Genomic DNA, 23,121 nt, shown 5'->3' with positions numbered 1-23,121 from the left:
CCTGCTGCTCCCGCTGACGCTCTGCCCTCTCGATGACTGGTAGTGGCGGTAACGACGACGCCGATGACCGGTTTGGTTAGTTTAACCGCCGGTAACTTTCGTATTTTTCAATTTTCTCCAGTCGCAAGTGTCACGCTGATTCGCTTAGTGCTGTAGCGTTCCGGTGCTCGTCCGCCGTCTGTTTTTTTATTTTTACGCGTCGTATCTATCGTTGTAATTATTTTGATTAATTTCATCGATCGTCTTGACTTCATCCCCTGCCGAGATAATATCATAACTACACCGAAGTGTGCAATTTACGCAATTTGTTTTACGGTGGTGCTCCTCTTCTCTTAGCTGCAAGATGCAGCGATCTTCTCTTCTCGTCGTCATCTTGACGATTACAGGTTAGTTTAATTTACATATATTTGTATGCATATTACTATATTATACATACACATGCAACCAGTACCGTAACTATTGATGTCCGCGGACTGCGAAGGTACAGAGACGGGGATACTTCTTCACCATCAAGTATTCAAGTCGTACACTTGGCCGATCGGTGTAATTTTAAATATAATATATTTTATTATTATTTGATCTACTGACATTTTATACCTGGTCAAACTTTTTTTTTAATTAGGTATATTTTGATTGGACCCAACTAATTATTAAGTTTGTGACCCCGTCGATAAATATTTAATTTCGGCACTGTACACTACTGCAGTTCTATAAATAATATATAATATAATATATATGATTATAATAATATATTAAACAAACCTATTAACTAGACAGTAAATTGAATATTGTCGACGTCCTGTAGTAAATGTACACAGGAATTTAGTTTATCACGATCGTGTACCTTTATATATATTATAATAAAGGCAGATCATATCTTACCGAATCATTTGGAAGTCACATAAAAAAAATAAACAATTTTTGTTCCCAAAATTTAAAAATGTTTTACTAGCTCCTTACTATTTTTTTCCTTCTAAAAGAGCAAATTCTTATTTTCAATTATTAATATAGACCCCAGTTTTACCTAAACATATTTAGGTAACCCATACAAAAATCGAATAGATGTTCTCTAGACTGAAGTATGTATATGATGTATGCATTTTTTTTTTGTCAAAATATGAAAACATAATTACCTATCATGCACTACAAATTCAGATTATTTCATTAAAATCGCTGTAACTCATATTTTATATTTATTTAGAATACAATTTAACCCAACTGAAACATTTAAGGCCTAAGAAAGTATAAACAAATTATAGCTCACTCGACGATTTTTATATTTTATGTACGTTTTTTGAGTGGTAGCTAAACTGCAACTATAGGTAGGTAGCCGTTTTTCATATCTCTACCTCATAGTTCTATCATATATATATATATATAAATTTGTAAAAAAAAAAAATAATAACGAGGTACTAGTTAATTGCAGCGTGTTGGTCTAGTAGACAGTGAAACAGCACGACTCCACGCTCTTTCACTGAGTCTATATATAGGCGCTATTTCCCGGGCTAGTTATTGATTCTAACTCGAGTTCTATAGCTTTAATTTTATACTCTAGATAAAAATTCACATTTTAATACTGCTGGTTATGTCCGTTGAACTTATCATTTTAATACTTGCAAAAATAAGATTTAGACCAGTATCTATCGTCTATCTAGGTTAGGTTAGGTTAGGTAAAAAAAAAAATAAATTTCGGCAAAGAATACGGGACTATATTACGCCTTTTATATGAACCAAAATAAGTGTTATTTTTTAAATATATAAGGTAATTGAATTATTCATATAAATGCATATGCAGATTTTATATCATTATTCATTACAATTACGTGGACCTAATATAAATAACAACGAATTATAGCTAAGGCTTAAAAACCAAGAGATTACAACTCTTAACAGTAGTTTACAAATTTCATAATATTAAATACCATAAAATAAATAAAATATAATATGAAGACATTTTTTATTCATTAAAACCTGTACTTCGGTTTAAAATTAAAGTTAAACACAAATTTCTCTCACTTTTAAAAAATGTGGAAATTGTCTTTCGAATGTCAACAAAAATGTCTTTAAAGCATACTGTACGTTTATTAATGTTTACCATCATATTTACCTACCAATGATTAACCTACTCGATTTAAATTTACAACGATTGGTGTCACATTTCCCTTTACATGAATACCTTTTGTATCCTTGACCACCACCACTGATTTTAAACTCATAATTTTCTCCAATGATTTTTCTACATGTACCACCTCACCAAGTGGAATTAAAGATAATAGACAAACACTAAACTGATTTCTGGTGTATAACTATGGAAAAGTATACCTTATTTATTGCCAAGTTTATAATATTGCTCATCCTCAATAGACAAAACTGCACATATAATGTTTCTTAGGTTTGCTCGTCCTCTGTCGACATTATCTGGTAAAAAGACTATCACACTATCTCCAATGTTAGCTGGGGGAAACTTATGGATAGACTTAAATATTATACTCTGGTAGTCTGACGCTTTATTATTGTATAGAATACTAACAAAACTCTATGTATAATCTATAGGTATTTAATATATAACTTTAAACATTATCCGGATAATGATCATATTTCGTATTTGTAAACGAAAAATTACACATTAGTCAAAACGGATGGCTAATGTCGACATTACCTGTATATTATATATAGGTATATTTATCATACCCAAAACAAAATCATCACCATAATTATTCATTACCAATTTATAGCTATATATTCCAATTCACTTGAATTGAGCCTGATCTTTATAAAACAGGAAAGTACACGAGTACCTATATAACTTAAATACTTACTTTTATAATCTGCAACAAGTTAGTTAGGTAAATAAACTTTGCATTTGTTGCATATGCATAAAAACTGATAGTTTGAAAACACGTCAAACAATTTTTTTTTTTGGGTTAATTATTTTTATTAATTTATATAGTTGATACAATTTATAGATAAAAGCTCTGATGAAAGAGTCAACAAAAAAACGTAATATTTATTGTATTACTTTTTTTCAAAAGATCTTAATTATTATAGGGAGTTAAATTATTCTGAGTTTTCTTATTTAATTATTTCGGGGGAAACTATTTTAACTAAAGAAAGTGATAATGTCATTAAGACTATACAAAAATGTAAATAAAAAAAATAAATACAAAATAACCGAACATCCTATATTTGTATTTATACTTATTGTACTTATTTGTTTGGAACGATAAAAACGAGAATAATTGGTTTATGCTTTCACATTCCTTTTTTTTTACATAATTTTTAATACTTCATACTTACATTTGAATAAATTTTTTACGTTTAATTAATTAAAACATGTATATTTCAATAGTTATATTTCCTGAATAATGCTGTATATATATTTATGCATACAATTCCATACAATATAGATATATAATAATATACTGATTGCTGATATTTGTATTGCTTGTACCTTATAGTAGGCACCTTAAAAATATTTTACGTGAATATAAATAATGCGTTTTACTTAGGACTAAGTAGTCTAAAATTATAAAATGTTTGTGTTCGGAGATAATCTAGAGCAGGGGTCTCCAACCTTTTTTTACGGTGGGCCAAATTTGGTATACGCTTTGGCATCTCGGGCCAAAGTTTTTAGAAATGTGTTGTCTAAAAAAAAAAAAAATTATCTATCTAGGAATAGATAGGTTATTAAATTGAGAAATAAATAAGAATAGATAAGATTTATTTAAAAAATGTATGTTTATTTATATAATTTTTTATTTTATAATTCAAAATTTGTTTTATATTTCAAAACATTAATTAGCTTGGCGGGCCGGTGCAAAAAGCTTGGCGGGCCGTAGGTTGGAGACCCCTGGATCTAGAGTCTAGAACTCTAGAGTATATAGCGATTAATATAATTTTTTTTTCCTTACTTAAAATAAACAATCTATACATTAGGGGCACAATAGGTTTATGTGGTTAGTGTAGACTACATACAATAATTACATTTAAAACAAGGATGATTAATAATGTATTTACAGAATATAATTTATAATTGTATTTATAATCAATCTTTTATAATAATATTAATAAACATAAAAAAAAACAAAATTATTTTATATTTTATACATAAATACAATAATTTACTGTTTGGTTATTTTAGTTAATACTGCAATAATACATATTATTTATTATAAATACATATTATATATATATTATAGAGAAAATATATAGACAATATATAGGTATATTTGTATGTATTATAATACATATTATATTTTATTTACCGTTTATTTTTATGCTTAATTTTATTATAATATACTATATGTATCTACTCTTCCTAGCTAGAATACCATACTACTTAATGAAAAAATATTTAAGTAAATATTAAATGTTACCTATATAATATTCAAAATATGTGTTGATATATAATATTATGGTATAAATAAAGATTGTTTTCATAGAATCGAAAATTAAGATAAATAAAATTATAAAAGTGATTCTAATATATCAGTAACTATGTAGAATCAAGAATTAAAAGTATATATTCTTAATATTAAAACACCTATATTAGCTGTACCTACAATTTATTGCAAGCATTTTTTATTTCCTACGTGTTTAAAATTTAAATTATCAATCCAACAATTAAAAATATTTGAAAGAAGTATAAGAAACAATAAGAGGAAACGCTTAAATAGATATTGATTATTATGATAATCACCATTCACCGTAGATTTAAATTCAGGTTACACTAGGAAATTCATAGAAATGTTAGTGCGATAATTTTGAAAATTGGAGGATGATTACAACATAACCAAGAGCCACTCGGTCATTTGACACGGTTGTTTGTTTCGCTTATGATTAGCCCAGATCGTTTTTCTTCCGTAAGTCCTCCGTATTTGCTCCATATAACACAATATGTTCTATCACTATTTACTTTTATAGTTTTATGACCTATGTAATATCCTTTACTTGCTGTATAGAATAACAAAAAATACTTTTTTTTTGTCATCAAGAAGGAGTCTTGTAGTTACGTATTACAATTACCTGGTATTTAATTTTTATTATAAAATAGCTACTATTATTAATATAATCACTTTTTTATAACAAAAAATACTTTTGACGTATGATATTCTAAATATTAATCTATAGATTTTAGTAGATCATTAAATTCCTGATTTAATTATAGTATTATTCAGGAAAAAATTTTCATTACTAATGTAATATCAATATGATTAAATATTAAACAGAATCATAATATGATTGTAAAGTATTAAATAATTTAAACAAAATCAAAGAGATATTTTAAGATTCTGTATATAGTTTTATCCATATAATAATAATATTATTTTAAATTTTATTTGCATAGCAGTTTTTGTAGTAGATATAGTAGATACCTATCTGTATACTCGTTTGTGTTCTTTGGTAGTATTAATGTATAGTAGTGGCCAGTAGATACTTATATATTAGATATATAGTTAGAGGTAACTAATATTATTATTATTAAATATTCTGCATGCAAGTAGTAACGGTTGTATTCCAATGTAAATGTGTAATATAGTAATAACATTTTACGTATTTATTTATAAAATATAGGTATGTATTATGTATGTAAGTACATTTAAGGTTTGATAACCCCACATGCATTTTTAATTTTTTTCTTTTTAATGTATAAAAAACAAATTAATTTGTTATATGTATGGAAATTTTTTCGTATATTATACTATTGATTGTGATTTGTTTTAATATTAATTTGGTTTTACAGGTTTCGTAGGATGTTGGGCAGTTTCAACTGAAACTCGATGTAAATTTCCTGGTGCACCAGCACACTCAACCGTATCTTTCTCTAATGAGACGTTAATCACTGGTGCAATAGCTACGTATACTTGCGAAAGAGGTTTTGAACTTCTAGGACCAGCAAGAAGAGTATGTGAATCTACTGGTGAATGGCTACCTGAAGGAATACCATTTTGTGGTAAGTTTTATCTTCTTTTCTTAATTTGAAAAAATATATGAAATATAGTTATATAATCATATAAATCAAAAATGCTGGTGATGTTTATGATCTAAAATTATTTTCCATACACTTCGAGTTTTTGATTCATTTTTAATCGATTAAAAATCGTATTCGACTTTGTTAAAAGATACGGATATTATTTATTTTTAAGCTATATAGACGGCTAGAAAGTCTTCGAGCTTATTCTATATCCATCCATTACTTTCCTTACTATTATAAAATTTCCATATGCTAACAATTGATTACTATAGAAAAACTATTTTTTTACAAATAATATTTTTTCATTATGTTTTTTTAATAAACATTTTATCGATCTTTTGTTGTTTTTTGTACTTTCTCTCACGTTTATAAGCAATAAGCACGATTAAAATAAAATTTAATTATTTTTTTTTTTAAATATTATAAATTTCAGTAATATTTACAGTACCAATATTTTATTGCAAATTGATTCGCTTATAACTCTCATAGTATAACTTAATATAGTGTGTAACGTGTGTATAAACTGTATGTATATATATATTTATTATAATGAAATATAAATAAATCTAGTAAGCGAACGACGAGATTATGTATGTATATCCTCCCGTTTATGTTGACAAAAAACACGGTGATTTTTTAGAAAAATTAGTAGATACCGTTGGCCAAGATCATATAAAAAAAAAAATAGTATCATGATTGTCGTCGGTTAGAATCATACAAAGTGGGAAATTATGCTCATAAATTTAATGCTCCGTGAAAAAGTATATTTTCATGAGTAAAAAACATGGAATGTATTTTATAACAATAGTATACCGCTGATACTTCGACAGATTTTAGTACCGTAAAAAATTGTAGTATGTTATCTACAACAACTGCAAAATATCGATTAAAAAAATATTCTCCTAGTAAAAATAATCTTTAAACCTTAAGTATACCTATTGAGCAGAATTATTTTAAACGTAAGCTCATGAACTAGAGATAATTTATTTACCTTTCTAAATTATATATTTTTATTAACAAATTTGTTAAAAATTAAAATTGTTTTAAGATTATCCTTGAATTTAAATTTATTTAAAGAATTATAAGTCCGTAGATACACTATTATTACAAAAGTTATACCTACGAGTTACGACTTACGTATTGTACAGGTAAATCTTTTGTATTTTTTTTAATTAATTTTATTCTTGCTGAGATAACCTTCTATTTAAATAAAATTAAAATTAGAAGTTTAAAAATTGATGTTTGATTTAAATAAAAAAAACATAATGATAATAACCTAATTTATTTTATAATTCACATCACTATATATTATACTATAGGTACCTACTTTATCTATAGTAATTTTATAAAATTTAAGAAAAGTATATAATTTCCGAATTTGAATATGTTGTATCATAATTTATTATATGTTATACCTATCTACTAAAATGACCATTACGGGAAATCATATAGTTTAACCCATGGGAAATGTTGAAACAATTAATATATTTTTATATAGATGGGTGTTTACTTCTTATTTTCATAAAATGTTAGAAGTGAAAAGGTATCGAATGTGACCCGATTATAACTTCCAAAGTGGGTGACGTATTCATTACTCTGTGACCCCTTCAATTTGTGGGGCCGGCACCATTATAACATTATAACTGCTATACTCTTTCGTGGGACAAACCAATACGTATACTCAATGGTAGGTATAACACTATAAGATATACATGGAACATGCACACACACACACACATAAATAAAGAACCTGTTTTTTTGACTTACAAACTCACTATAATCTTGCCACGTTGGAGGATAAATTAAAATAATCACAGTTAAGTAGAAAAGTATGTGTGTTAAAAACAGTGGCTAAAATATTTGAATCTACATACAATGATACGATACTGACATATTGAAATCGAAAATAAGATACAATGAGAACATCGACAAAGGCGCGTGCGCTTATTATCTTATTGATATTTGATGACACATATAACATATTTTCTCGATCAAACACAACATTAATTTTATGTCACACACTCATACGGAAATCCTTTTGTCACCGTGATGAATTTAAACACACGTTATTATTATGGTACTTTGCGTGTTATGTACACGATTATACGTGGCCCAATTTTTTCGGACATACTTCTACGTCTTCCCATATTATAATAGTCATAATACCGCTATTACAACGGTAAACTACACCTTCTCGCCTGCGTCTCGTTTCATTCCACCGCACGTTTAGATCTGACAATCGACACCCATCGTTGCATGATAATTGTCAATCGGCATGAGTAATCAATGAGTTTACCAAATCATTATCAAGGTAGCAATCATTCAAAATTCAATAGTCGTTTGTTTTTTCCTAACCTTAAAATTCCAACAATCCTTATAGGTGTAGGGACTTTTTATTATCAAATGAAAATATCAAATTCACGTATTACAATAATGGGTAAGACCATTTAGGGATAATTGATAATTAACTTTTTATTGTTTGGCAGATGGGAGTTTATAACTGTTTTGATTGAGAAAGTTTAAACATCACGATAAAAATGTTTACCTTTTATTCTTACATCAATTGTTTTAAAATTCTCAAACAAATAAAAAATATTTAACTAAATTTTTGTATTTAACCTTTGCAATTTAATTACGTGTTACAATACAAATTAAAAAAATTGTAATAATTACTCTTAAAAAGTAAAATAGTTATACATAATGTATAAAATTATAATGAATAATATACATTAGCAAATAAGTAAAATAAAAATTGATTACATTTTATTACACTATTTACTAAAATATGGCTATACATAGTGTTTAGTGTATAGTGTATTTTATATTTTAATTGGTAATAATATTTATATGTGTTACCTGTAAACTAGCTAAATCAAAAAAAATATGTATATTGTTAATGTGCATAAACTATGTCATATTGCTTTTACAAACAGTTAGGTAAAGATAATTGACTCTTGTAATATTGTGTTTGCATTATTATTTTTAATGTAAGTAATTGGTATTTTATTTATTTTATAAATTTTTCTTTAAATTCGATTCAGTAAATTATGAAGATGTACCTTACTCTACTACCTCCATATCATTAAATATAATTGAGTAACAGAAAAATAAGTATTTTTTTAATATTTTTACGATGAAAATCTTCAAAAGATGTGGGTAGGCAAATAATATATTTTTTTTTTAGAAGAGTCATCTGAGCGTTATAAATCCGTAAGATTCGTACCATAATTGACCATTTAAATAGTACATGGATAATGAATTTACCTATGTCGGATAAGCGTGGTCTCTTAACCTAAATATATGCTATTGTGTAGTAGAAACGCATATAGGTAACCAATGTTTTATGTACACGCAAGATGAATTTAAATAATTGTTTTATATAATATGAAATATACTAGGTATAAACAAATGCATTATTTTTTTCATAATATTTTTTAATTTTTTTAATGATTCTTCATCTTGAAAACAATTTTAATTTATTCAAACATAAATTTGAAACATAGTATACCTAATGTAATAAAGCTATAGATATTGGTCCTCAAAGATTTTAGAAAAGTGTTGGCAAATAATAAAGTCTACTTATTATTACCTAGATTACAATATTTCCTTTTATACGTTGATACCTAGGACCTAGGTATATGATAGAGTAAACACAAACAACAATTTTAAAGTATATAATTATGTAAAATATTTAAATATCAATGAATTAAGTTTTAAGGATTACACTTCACTATCCTATCCTGGTACCTACTATTATAGATTACAATCTGGATAACGTTATTTATTTATTTAAAAAAAAATGAAATTTATAAATAGGTAATTAAAATTAAAACAAAGACAAATAATTTAAACTTAGAGATAAAAATGTTAGTAAAAATAAGTAGATATCGGATGAATAATCATAGAATCAATACATACAATGGATGAATATTAAATTTAAATTGATACTGAAAATAAACCAAATATCAATAAAGACGAAGAATTTGGAGATATAGTCTTATAGATTTTACTTATGTAACTATGTAACATGTGTAAGAATAAATTAACTAAATAAAAAATGATAAAATTAATGAAATAAGGAAAAACAACTGAAATATTGTTATAAAAAAAAAAATACCATTTAAATTACAATGAAATTATTAGCTATTATACAACTATTGTTAAAAGTATCAATATATTTTGTATTCAACCAGTAATTTTACTGGTGTGAATAACCAAACAAAAACATTTATGGAACTAATATTTAGTGCACTGAATTTTTTATATAAAATCTATACAACATTTATTATATTATACACATAAAGTGTGTTAGTAGAATGTTGATTTTGCTTGCCTAAATATTAATAAATGTATAGGTATATTCTAAATAATGCATTTAAATATATTATCTTTGTGTAAGTATCTATGTAAATACTAAGTATACTTGCATAACTATTAAAGTAACATAAAATGTACTACAAATTTAAGTTATAAAATGCAAAACAATTATTATTATGCAATAGTTCTTTTATGTTAGACCGACTTAATGAGGCTGATGATAATATTTAAAAATATAAAGTTATATTAACAATGTTTCAGAAGTATAATGTGCATGAAACTACAGTTTAAGATAAAAAAAAAAAATACGTAACCATATTTGCATTGGGTCATTTTGTGCCAAATTAACGGTGCTTGGGAGACGAGCCAATATTACACAAACAATACGTGATCTTCCTATACTTGTGTCTTGTGGGTGAAAATGTAGGTCCTGACCGCTTTTCAACTTCTAATGGGCAACGTGTATCATAAATTAAAAACAAGTTAAGCAGTCACATTGCATTTAATAATAAATATATTAGAATCGTGATGAACAATACGTGCGAGAATTCGCTTTTATAAACAAACATGGAATAAGTATTTTTCAATATGATATAGGTAGCAATAACACATAATTTGGTAACGGTGTAAAAAAAAAAGTCTAAAAGCTAGACAAAGAATTAATTTCGAGGGTCTTTGTCAGTCATACTGAAAATTTATTTCATGATTTTCTATTTTAATTTGTCATCAATGTGTAGCGTCCATTGTAACATAGTACTGATACGGTTTAATTCGTAATTCCTGGTTATAGTTAGTTAGGGCAATTCCAATTACTGAAAATTCAATTTTAAAACAAAAACTATTTTTGATGGTTAAATTTTTATTAATTCACTTTCTAATTAAAAATAATTTAAAGCTAACTAATAATAGTTAATTTTCGATTATAATACCTTAACCACTAAATATTTATTTACAAACAAAATTAATAATTTTAAACATGTTATTTAAAGTTACAAAAAATTAAAATAAAACAACAAAATGTATTAATTTTTATTCAATAATATCTATTTAAATGATAGAATTTTAAACTAAAAAATGTTTTATTGCTTTTATTAATTGTTTAGAAAATCATGATTGATAAAAATTAAAGTTAAGAATAATTATAAATTATAATCTATTATTGTGTTTAAATAATTATTTTTTAGATATTTATTTGAATTCACTTTCAAATTAGGTAAATGTATCAGTTGAAAATGAAAAAAATATTATGCATTAAAATCACGACATAACCAATCGTATTTGCATGTAGAAGTTACTCGTGCACGATCTATGACATTACATTCTCGTTTTTCGTGTGATTTTTCTTTAAAACGAAAGTTATGTAGAGTTTTCATTGACCGACCGCAGTAGATTAAAGGGCATACCTAGTCAATTCCAGTCACGTTTTTTTCTACAAATACCAGAATTATTCTTAAATTAGAGTCATCAATATAATAAGTATTACAAAATAAGAATCGTAGTATTATTGTTGGTTAAAAATATCAAAGATGTGATAGTTTTTATGGAACTATAAATTTTTAAAACAAAATATGTAAGATCAATAACTTTCCACCAGGGATCATTGATCATTGATTATTAACTATAACTATATATATATATATTTATTGAAATCACTGTGGCACTATAATTATTGATAATGTACCTATAGGTATTTGGTGAAATATTTGTAATCATAAATAATTTTTTTTTAATTGTTTGGTAGGTTAGGTTAAAATGCCTTATTATAACATTTTAGCAGTGAATTGATTTTTTTGTATTATATTAAATTGATTAAGAAGTATTTTTCTATTTCTAAAAAATACGTAACACTGTCCAAAATTAAACTGAAGCATTATAAAAAATACATTCCCGATGTGCTGATGTATAAAAGTATTATTATTTATTAACTAATAAAGAATAATAATTGGTTAATTAGATTTGTAAAAGAAAATAATTTAGTTCACTTCCTTTTCAAAATCAATTAGATTTATTTTAATATTCCAGGAAAATTGCTGTTATATGTATACATTTGTTGCTATCATATTAGGTCTGTAAAAAAAAAATTAATATGCATGCATTTACAATAATTAGCAAATAAACATGTAGGATTTTTTTCGTAGTAGATTTTATACATGCATATAAGTACAGTTTTTTATTCTATAAAAAAAAACAGGTATGCTAACTCAATTTTATAGGAACGTGATCTATTAATTTTCAATTATTTTGAAAAGAAAAAAATCAGTGACAAAATGAGTTGTCTTTTATCATATTGTATTTAATCTTATAAAAATACCCATAATACTATTACATAGTATTGTCATTTGTGTATAATGACTTATATTATTAATTATTATTTTTTTTTAATTTAGGCAAGTTTTCTAATAAGATTTGCATTCGTTGACAAATAAATTAAATTATGCGCAATCAACAAAATTGATTTTTTATTATTTAAAAAAATATACAAATCTTAGTACCTACCTATATAATAATGTTGTATTTACTTAAAATTTAGTTAAAATTTTTTTGCATTTATAAATTAGTAAACTATGAATTAATAAAAAAAAATATGTCGTTTTATAAAATGTAACATATATTTATACTATTTGATAATAGGTACATTTTTAGCTTTTAATGCAATTATGGATTAGTTGTTAATGTACAATATTTAATTACACAATAAAATATTGAATAATAGATATTATAATATATAGTATGGTTCAAACATTTTTAGGGGATCTAAGACCTAAGACTTTTTTCACGAAAAATTTCACTCAGAAAAACACTAATAGTATTAATTTTAGATTTATTTTTCAAAAATAAATATTTATTAGTAGTATCTATTACACTTATAAAAAGTGTATCACTCTAACTATGTATAATTATTTTCTTTTTGACATTCATAATAGAGACGATGCGTAGGTATTGCATTTTACCGCGTATGCGTGTGTTATTTCGTGGCCTCCAGTTAGGTGAAGGCCACGGTCGGCTCTCATTGGTTTGCAACCGGTTCCGCCACAGCATCTAGGTCAAACATTCCGTATCTATATAGCGCCTTGCATCGCGGTGTAAAGACGTAGGTACTAATATACTGGGCACGAAGAAATTTCACTGGAACTACTGAAAATGTGCAGTAGTATCAAATTCAGGGTTCTCTTTCTTTTTATAATACATACACAGTATATATGTGTGTCATTGATATTGTTAGATTTTTTATTGGTATTTTTGCGAGTGTGTGAATTAATTTCACATCTGATTATTTTAAACAATTTGACGATATTTTATTTTTATATTAAATAAATGCATGTAGCAATTATTATTTCTAAATGATATCTTCTACATTTTAAAATACTATAGCTTAACATTTCTGAAACACATTGTTTCTAAATAAAACGTTGACTAAAAAAAATTTACCTCCTACTTTTTATATAAACTGTTTCTTAAAATTATTTTCTTGTGACTACTGACTTTAAGCTATTTTAATATCATATCATTAAATTACGAGTCATGTTTAGAAATAAATATATAATTTTTGCAAATTAAATTTAACCTTATTTTTACCTAATTAGTTTGTCAAGTACAATTAAACATGGTTTTGAATGACTATTATGCCTACTTAACTTGAAATATGTAGATTTATTTTTCTATTTTAATAATATAGAATTATATCATTATTAGATAGCAGATAAAATCACCAAGTATAGTTAAATAAAGTAAAAGTAATTCTAAAGTAAAAAAAAATTAAATATTGATCATTATCATTTTATATTGTTTTTATTTTTGTCTGTGAACTTGAATGTTTTAAAAGATGCGCAACGGGACCTTGAGATGAAATTCTTAATCTATTGTTACTGTCTAAGTCGTGACCATTTCATATTAAAGATAGGTGTACTAACTACATAGATTTTTTTTATGATTTATTATTATGTATATCTAAGGCCAAGGGCAAATATTTTAATAATCTACTTTCTTTTCTACATAGGTAATCAATACATTTTAACATTTTTAGTTTTCACTTTATTTAATATTAAAACATATATTGTGAGCATTGAATAACTATCGCTTCAACTTTAATAAATCCAATTCAAATTGTATTTCCTAAATTTTCTAATTTTGAATACTTAAATTAAATACTGTAAAAAAATATTCCTGTAAAATATATTTACCTAACTTGAAACAATTATTATGACTTTGAAAATTTTGTTGATTTATTAGAAATTGTTAACTTAATTTTAACATTTAAAAATGTTAGCTGCTTTCTTTTTCATTCAATATACTTTCACGTAAATTTCAATGCATGTGATGACATTTAATCAATATTTATAGAGATTAAACAATTAAATATGGTGTTATACATTATAAAATTGTATTTATAACATAAAAGCATTACTCTCTTTATAGTCTTTAAGCCTCAATATTCTGAGTATAATAATAATGGTAATAACACTCTTGGCCTTTTTATTCTCTATAGAATAATTATATTATTGTTATAATAATATTGTATTATATGTATAAAAAATACATTACCTGTATTTGTCCTTAATTATTATATTAGATACACGTTTATAGTGTAAAAATCGTAATAATAACTGACAAACTGTATGAAAAATTTATATATACATAATTTAATGCTTCACTATATTTAGGTACATAATTATATTAGTGTTAAATAATTTCTACAGCAGCAAATACTTGAATTTTTGAAATTCTTATTACATATTTTTAAAATATAAATAATATTATTTTAACATTTTGTTTTATATTATTACATTGACTCACGAAATAATTATTTTTGAAAGTAAAGAAACGAGCAGGTGCATGATACATTGTTAAATTATACGTTTTTCAGTATACGTCTATAGATAACTACCTTACTTTAATGGGGTTGGACCCTTTTAAACAACATTCAAAAACCAGTTGTTCCACTTTCTGAAAATCCACCCATGTTAAATTATAAACGAATCTCCCCGAAGTATAGAAACACAATATTTGTTGATCTTTATTAAAAAATATATAAATATTTTATCCACATACCAAAGTTAATGTGTATGTTTATACGAATCCTATATATTTATATAGTTTCGGTGTATACATTACGTAATTTACTAATATATTATTATGATTCAGAGCCTTAGAAGTTAGAGGTAACTAGTATAATTTGATAAAAATAATGATCAAGTGATCAATGGTGTTTGTTCATGACTTATATACAATTACATGCGTTGTGATGTCTAAGTGCATTTATATCTACATGAATAATAATATTTTTTTGGTTTCAAGTAAGACATAAAAATCATCGTAGTAAATAAATAAAGCATTGAAAACAGTTGATTTACCATTTTCTTTTATCTATCAAAATGCGTTTTTTTTAACTTTAGATCTGTTTGTTTCTAAATTCCTAGTTGTATTCATTTTGTTTTTTAGTTATATGCTTTGTCAAGTGAAACAATAGATCACGCAAGTGAAACTTTTACCTAGGGGTCATAACATTATCTCCCAGCAGGTCATCTATATTTCAAACATTATTCAAACAAAAACAACAACGTCTATGTATGAAAGTAACAGTAACAAACCCATTTTCATTGTTATGCTCAGTAGCCTGTTAATACATATATTATGTACCTACGTAACAAAAAAACGAAAAATTGGTCATTTCAATTATATATATGATTCATTTTTAATTTTTCGAAAGTCTAAATTAATTTAAGTATAGCAACAATTAAATATTTCGAATATACATTTCTGTCGAAAATATGAGTATAATAATACCTAAATAATATAAAATAATATATTCTATAGAATATATTGCCAATTTTATTATTATAAGGGTAAGATGTAGTAAGAGTTGCATGACCTGAGGACCAATCATCGGGGTTTAAGGAGGGGTCGATCAACGATAGTCACAATAGTATAGTGTAATTTTCGTTTTTTGCTTGTCCGTCGACGAGTCCACTCATTTGGAACTGCACAAACCACAGACGCTGTACAAAAATGATGGTTTTCTTTACCAATTGAATAAAGCACGTCGGTTATATTTTTCATTCACCTCGTAGATTGTAGACGAGAATACTGTGAAGAAAAAAATCGATCAGACGAATATACAACCGGTTCTACCTCACTTGAAACGTGCTCTAGGTTTTCCGACAATTCGTCTGTTCAGCCAATAACTGTTGACGATCACTGTGTTTTTCGTCAATAAGTTTCCAACATAATCATTATCATTATTTTTGTTCATAGTTATAATATAGATATGTGTAATACATTAAACAACAATCATGCGTGAGAATGTTTTTTTTATTAGATGTAATGGAGATTTTGATAATAACCTCTAAACAAATTTTATTTTAATCATCACGTTGGTGTTAAAAATCATGTAGAGAGATTGATCTGAAATGAATTTATAAAACATCAGTATCTACACCAAAGTATAGAATTTATATGTAGTTTTTTTTTTAGTTAACAAATTGTAGTAATTATTAATTTTTATTTTTTATTTAAAAATTACTCTGGCCGAATTTTTTGGTAGAAAAAAGATCAATTTTATTTTGATAAATTTAGCTCCAGTTATTTTTGTCGATAAAATTATATTAATTTAGTAAATATAATCCGATTTAATTTACAAGTAAAAATGAATTTATACATTGTGTACAAAGTACAAAGTCAAAGTATTAAATGACTAAAAAACACTTTTCAAAAACACAAAAATAGCGAAGTGTACCTAAGTATTTGTTTGTTGATGAATTGATCATAAATATTATGCAGAAGAAAGATTATAGCACGGCTATAATATTTTGAAAAGCCATAATCTTATCACTACTATTTTGAAGAAAAAAATTGTGTACTTAAAAGTTAAATTACGAATTTTCATAAATAATTAACGAAATCAATATAAAAACCAAAAAATAAATGTTTAAAATAAAAATCACCCCAAAAAATACATTTTTGGTATACAAATTATTGCTTTATCGTAGGTATATTATACACGCTGTATACCGCTTCCTTAAGATCATTTTTAAAAGTTCTCAAAAATAAAAATAACCTATTTTTAAATAGATTTATTTATACTTATATAATTTTAAAAAATCAATACATTGTTTAATAGTTTTTATACTATCAAACAATCGAAACTGAGCTTATAGTATACTCACTAACTCATATTATAGTTTACACTATTGACCGTAAATAGTGATAATAGTAACTAACAAAATAATAAAAAATAGAAATTGTGTTTATACTTTGAATTAGAACCTGTATATTAAACGTATATAGCATCTAAATATTTTATCAATCTTGATTTTTCTAAGCTTTAATTTAAAATGTAATAATTACCCCAGGTATAGTATGGATTTTATTGACGAATTAATATTTTACATAATAATATATACAAATGTTTAAATCATTTCAATTTTTAAATGGTTTAAAGTATAAATCACAATACACAATTATGTTGTATCCAATGATTCATTTCTAAGAGGACTATGACTATACTTTTGTAACGTCGTAAGTAGAAAATTATTTCTTAAGTACTTGTGTAGAATGTTTAGGTGCCTATAACCAATTATTTGATTATTAACAGTCAGAATTCCTTCTTAATGTCTGCGCTGGCGTGGTCAGGAATTCCATTATTATTAGGAAAAATGATAGTATTTTATGTCTATTGACACAACTAATAAAGTAGGGTTTGTGTTGTTGCCAACCGACGAGGAGGTTGAATCATACGGACCATGACCACTCCCTCCGCTTTCACTGGCTGCGTTCCATCCGGCCGGAAGACCTACATATAGGAAAGTTTCCAGGCTATAACACCGTGCATACGAATACATTATTATATAAATATATGCATGATACTAACTATGTTATAGACACACACATGCACTTACATGACGAAGTGTGTACTGGAAATTTCCTAAGTCGATTTTGAGTCATGATGGCTATATGATAGATAGGTACTTAAACATGATAATGCGTTTACTGCTCTGTTCTCTTTTGTATTTCTGCGATACATTGTGTTACATTATATTATATTATGACTAAAAATAACGAGCTCGAGTGATCCGGTAAATTATTTCTATATTATAATACAAAAACGTTTAAGACAAAATTTCCACGCAGCCACCGCGCATACGATAGGTATATTATTATAATTTATAGTATACTACCTATATACCTGATTTAGTGTTATTGTGTTAGTACACGTATAATAATTGCCCGACCGAAGCAAAACAAATTGGATTTTCCTTGGAGGATCATGCGCGACTTCTTCCGGAAAACTTTAATCGATGTACAGTTTAAGTGTGTATATCCGTATATAAACGGACAATGCAACAAATGTGACATTAGTTTTCAGTTAAAAAAATTAAATAATTTATCGCCATGAATAAAATAATATAAATATAAATATTATACTATTATATGCATGTAATATTATGTATAAATAGAAAAAAAATTGTACCCAAACACGACATCGCAACATAAACAAATATGAACAAAATAATAATAATAATAATAATGGCAATTAAAAACCCACGCCTAATTAAAATAACAGATAGAATTTCTTTTCTGTCTTTCTTTCTTTTTAAACATAGTTTTTATTGTTACTTTTATTATGATTGAGGTAAGAACGACGTTTATGCTGATCCATGTTCTATGACCCACAAACTCGATCGTTTGATTCGACCATGATGCTATATAGTATCTTATGATTTTATATGACAAATTCGTTTTGGTTTTCACGCATCAACTAAAAAGTGAAGTAATTCGACTATTTAGATCTCGAGTATTCTGCATCATTGATAGATTTATCAAATTATTATTATATAGGTATATAATAATTATACCTGGTATATATGTATGTTGTATAGTATTTAATTGGTATTACATATAGGTACCTATTTATATATCATGCATATAATATTCGAATAGATTATTTATTGTATTTGAATATTTAATTAAAATATCTTTTAGCAATATAATATTCAAACAGTTTAAATTCTTATGAAAGAAAGTAGGATTATAGAATTTCAAATAATATATGTTGGTACAAATTTTGGATTAAAAATATATTTTTCTTAATGATCCAATATTTTTGCCGCTATAGTACTTTCGTTTTAAATAGATATACCTATGTATAATACTGTAACTTATAAATTATATTATCTTATAATTACACCAGTTTTACAAGATTTCACTATGGATGACATACCTACATGTATACATAGTTGTATTATATAGATAAATAATTTCTTATTGAATTTTGTTATATATAGTGTTAAATGTGGCTGCAGGCAAAGCGCCTATGCAAATCAGCTCAGAACCCGGCGGCCTACCTCAAAAAGCCATCGATGGTAGTACCAGTTCTTTTTTCAGCCCCGAAACATGCACACTCACTAAACCGGAACGTACCCCATGGTGGTATGTTAATCTGTTGGAACCATATATGGTTCAGTTAGTGAGACTGGATTTCGGCAAAGCTTGTTGTGGTGAGTATTTTAGTTTAAAATTATTATCATAGTTAAACGAAAATAAGAAATCTTTTTGGTTGATAAATTGTTGTAATGCAACATTATAAATTATAAAATCAAAATTTTGCTGTAACGATGAGAAAGTATTTGATAATATTATTAAGTTTAATGAAATTAAACAGTATACAATTACTTAATTAATTAAATCCAGCGTAAGCCAGTATCTTAATTAAAGTAATGAATAAATTTAGTGCATTATTTAAGTTTTATTTCGTTAAGTTTGGTGGTATTCAAATTTATTTGAATTACATTTTTTGATAACAATATGATAACGTCCTAAAAATAAATATCGACATATAATAGCTTAATTTGTTTATTAATTATTATCAAATACATTTATTAAAGGTTAAACCTTTAAAAACTATACTTAAAAAATAATATGATCATGATTATACCATTTAAGACAGGACATAACTGAATATATTATCAAGACGAAGTTGTTTTAACTGTGCTAATTTTGAGTTTAGCAATCAAACTCTAATTAAACATTTATTAAATTATTTCTAATTTATAATAACATGGTTAGTAGCTATTGAGGTAATTATACAAAATCCTGAATATTAAAAGGAAAAAAAACAACTTAACATTGTTGAACTGATGAAATGGAATGTAAAATAATAATGGAGAATGGAAATCATTATAAATCAATATTGAAGATTAAAGGGTAATTTATTAGTAGATAGAGGTATATTTAAGTATTAAATGGGTTTTAAATTAAACATATAATATCTAGTTTATAAATATATCATTTATACCATTATTTATACGATCAATTTGCACCAGACACTAAAATATGTTCTCATTAATTCCATTTCAATACATTTTTAACTCTTTGATAATACAAAATCCAGGTGTATTTATTTAGTAGAATTTAAATTAAGTATATTAGGTATAATAACTAATTTATAAGAAATATTTTTTACTCTTTAATAATATTAATTATAACATATCTATTGAGTAGAACGTTAGGTCTATAAACAATTATATACTAAATAGTATAATTTATCAACAAATTTACTCGGATTTAATATTAATAATAATAAAAAAAATATTTCCAAGTAAATAGAATATAAATGAAAAATATATAAGTATTTAACAATGAAAAATTATTTTTATAAAAATATTTTATAATTATTAGTGCTTCTGTTGTAATGTGTGAAATTAAATTCAAAATCGTATGTTATCGATACGTCCAAGTTTTTACATGACATAGGTATACGGATTATACCAAAATAATATAACAGTTAGGTTAGGTAGGTAGTTTTTTTATTTTTTTTTTTTTTTTTTAGTTTTAAGTTTTATGTTATAATTATTAGTTTATCGAAATTATCTACTATTCAACAAATAATTTAAATTTTAAGCTCAGTACTTACTTTACATCGAAATCATTCATTAGACACCATTATCAAAATGCATTGAGTAATTTTTGATCACATTTTCTAAAAATTATCATTATATAAATTTAGTTCCAGAATATAATTTTAGGTCATCTGTAAAAAAAGTATGAATAAAATCGAGGAAATCGTATAATTTACCAAATGCCATAAATAAATAATATTTCAAAAAACATAAATACTTAAAATGTATTTTTCATTAATGAATTTAATGGTGCAATCAATCTACCAACCTTGTAAAAATTATGTAGGTAGTAACGCTGCTTAACCTATATTTAAAATAGATTTTCATTTCTCTAGTTATTAATTTACATAGAGTTGTAGAATTATGTTAAATATATAAATTAACTTTATATAATATTACTTTCAAAATACTGCAGAGTACTACTAAAAATGTAATTGTTCAAAATTGATATATTTTTAGAAAATATTATATTCAATTTAAAATGCAGATACAGTTCTTAATTATTCATTAGGTTAATTTATCAATTGAGTATTTATTTTTATTTTCAAGTTTGTATACGAATAATTACCTACATATTAGGCACAATAAATGTTTTACTATAATGTGTCGGTTTCCACTATAATGATCAACTATTTTAATTTTTATTTAATTTAAAAAAAATGAAGATAGACAATTTTATACTTTATTATTTTCCTAGATTTCTTATTAAATAAATGTCTTAAATTTTAAAATGATGGAGAAAAGAGAATATTTCAACAATAAATTTTATTTTGTAAACCTTAAGTTCATTTTATGAAAAATATAGATACGATCACGATTGTTTTCACTTTGGAAGGAATTTTGTTAATCTAAAAATAAATATAATATTACTTTTGAGTTGTTTGTATTTATAAAGGTATTTTTGGTAAATTAGTTAGGTAGGTACAAAGAATAAAACCAATTTTATTCATATTATGTATCATTCAATATTCTATTAGCACGTGCGAAAAACGTGCACAAGAAACCGGTCAAAGAAAGTAGTACCCACTATAATACTTGTATATTAGCTATATTATAGTCATTGGTCTAACTACCTATATTGTCGCTTCTATATAATAAAACAATGCAAATACATTTGATTTTTGGAAAATAACTTTTCACATGGTCTAAAGATTTCTCGAGTAATAATACTTGTCATAATGACATGATAAACACTACTTATTGTTTACATAAAATTATATAAATAAAATGTAAGTGTTGGCTGTTAACTTTACAGGTAAAAATAAACCTGCTACAATCATCGTGCGAGTGGGAAACAATAGGCCTGACCTGGGCACAAATCCCATATGCAACCGATTCACTGGCTTTATTGACGAAGGAAAACCGTTGTTCCTTCCGTGCAATCCACCTATGCCAGGAGCATTCGTTAGTGTCCACATGGAAACCGCTAGTGGATCCACTCAGTTATCAATATGTGAAGCTTTTGTCTATACTGATCAAGTAAGCTTGTAGAACTTAAATTATTGTAATATAAAAATAAAATATCAAGTTAATTTAAATATTACTTTTAAATGTACCTATACATATAAACAGGTCATAGTTAATTTATAATATTTAATATATGTAACTGCTAAGGTTTTTAACCCGTTTATCTTCAATTTAATATAGAATATATAATACTTATAATAATGATGAAAGTTAAGTGTATATACATACAAATTAAATAAATATTTTATTTAAAAAAATGTATAGAATAACTAGTTATTATACATAGACTAGTGGTACAATTATTGATGTCTGTACATTTACAAAATAACTTACATATTCTCGATACATACTGACAAATTATGTAAGTATGGGTAGTCCAAAATTCAAAATATAACCGAAGAATAACTGAATTTATAAAATGCCTTTATAAATTATGTACTTCATATTTTGTCAGTTGAATTTGATTTG

The 23,121-nt window shown here is 25.4% G+C and overlaps 1 protein-coding gene across 1 annotated transcript in view; it reads left to right on the top strand.

Annotated features, from left to right (window-relative positions):
• Positions 1-24: 24 nt before the first annotated feature.
• The window catches only part of LOC114128593 (sushi, von Willebrand factor type A, EGF and pentraxin domain-containing protein 1), a 29,815-nt gene continuing 6,718 nt past the window's right edge, over positions 25-23,121 (top strand). The window contains exons 1-4 of the mRNA XM_027993139.2: positions 25-386; positions 5,744-5,953; positions 19,573-19,785; positions 22,442-22,665. Of these exons, the coding sequence (XP_027848940.2) occupies positions 344-386; positions 5,744-5,953; positions 19,573-19,785; positions 22,442-22,665 (690 nt within the window). The 5' untranslated portion in view covers positions 25-343. The remainder of the gene's footprint in view (positions 387-5,743; positions 5,954-19,572; positions 19,786-22,441; positions 22,666-23,121) is intronic.

Source organism: Aphis gossypii, chromosome 1 (assembly GCF_020184175.1).
Source record: "Aphis gossypii isolate Hap1 chromosome 1, ASM2018417v2, whole genome shotgun sequence".
Taxonomy (NCBI): domain Eukaryota; kingdom Metazoa; phylum Arthropoda; class Insecta; order Hemiptera; family Aphididae; genus Aphis; species Aphis gossypii.
The sequence above is the reverse complement of the archived record's forward strand: the minus strand, read 5'-3'. Positions and strand labels throughout refer to the sequence as shown.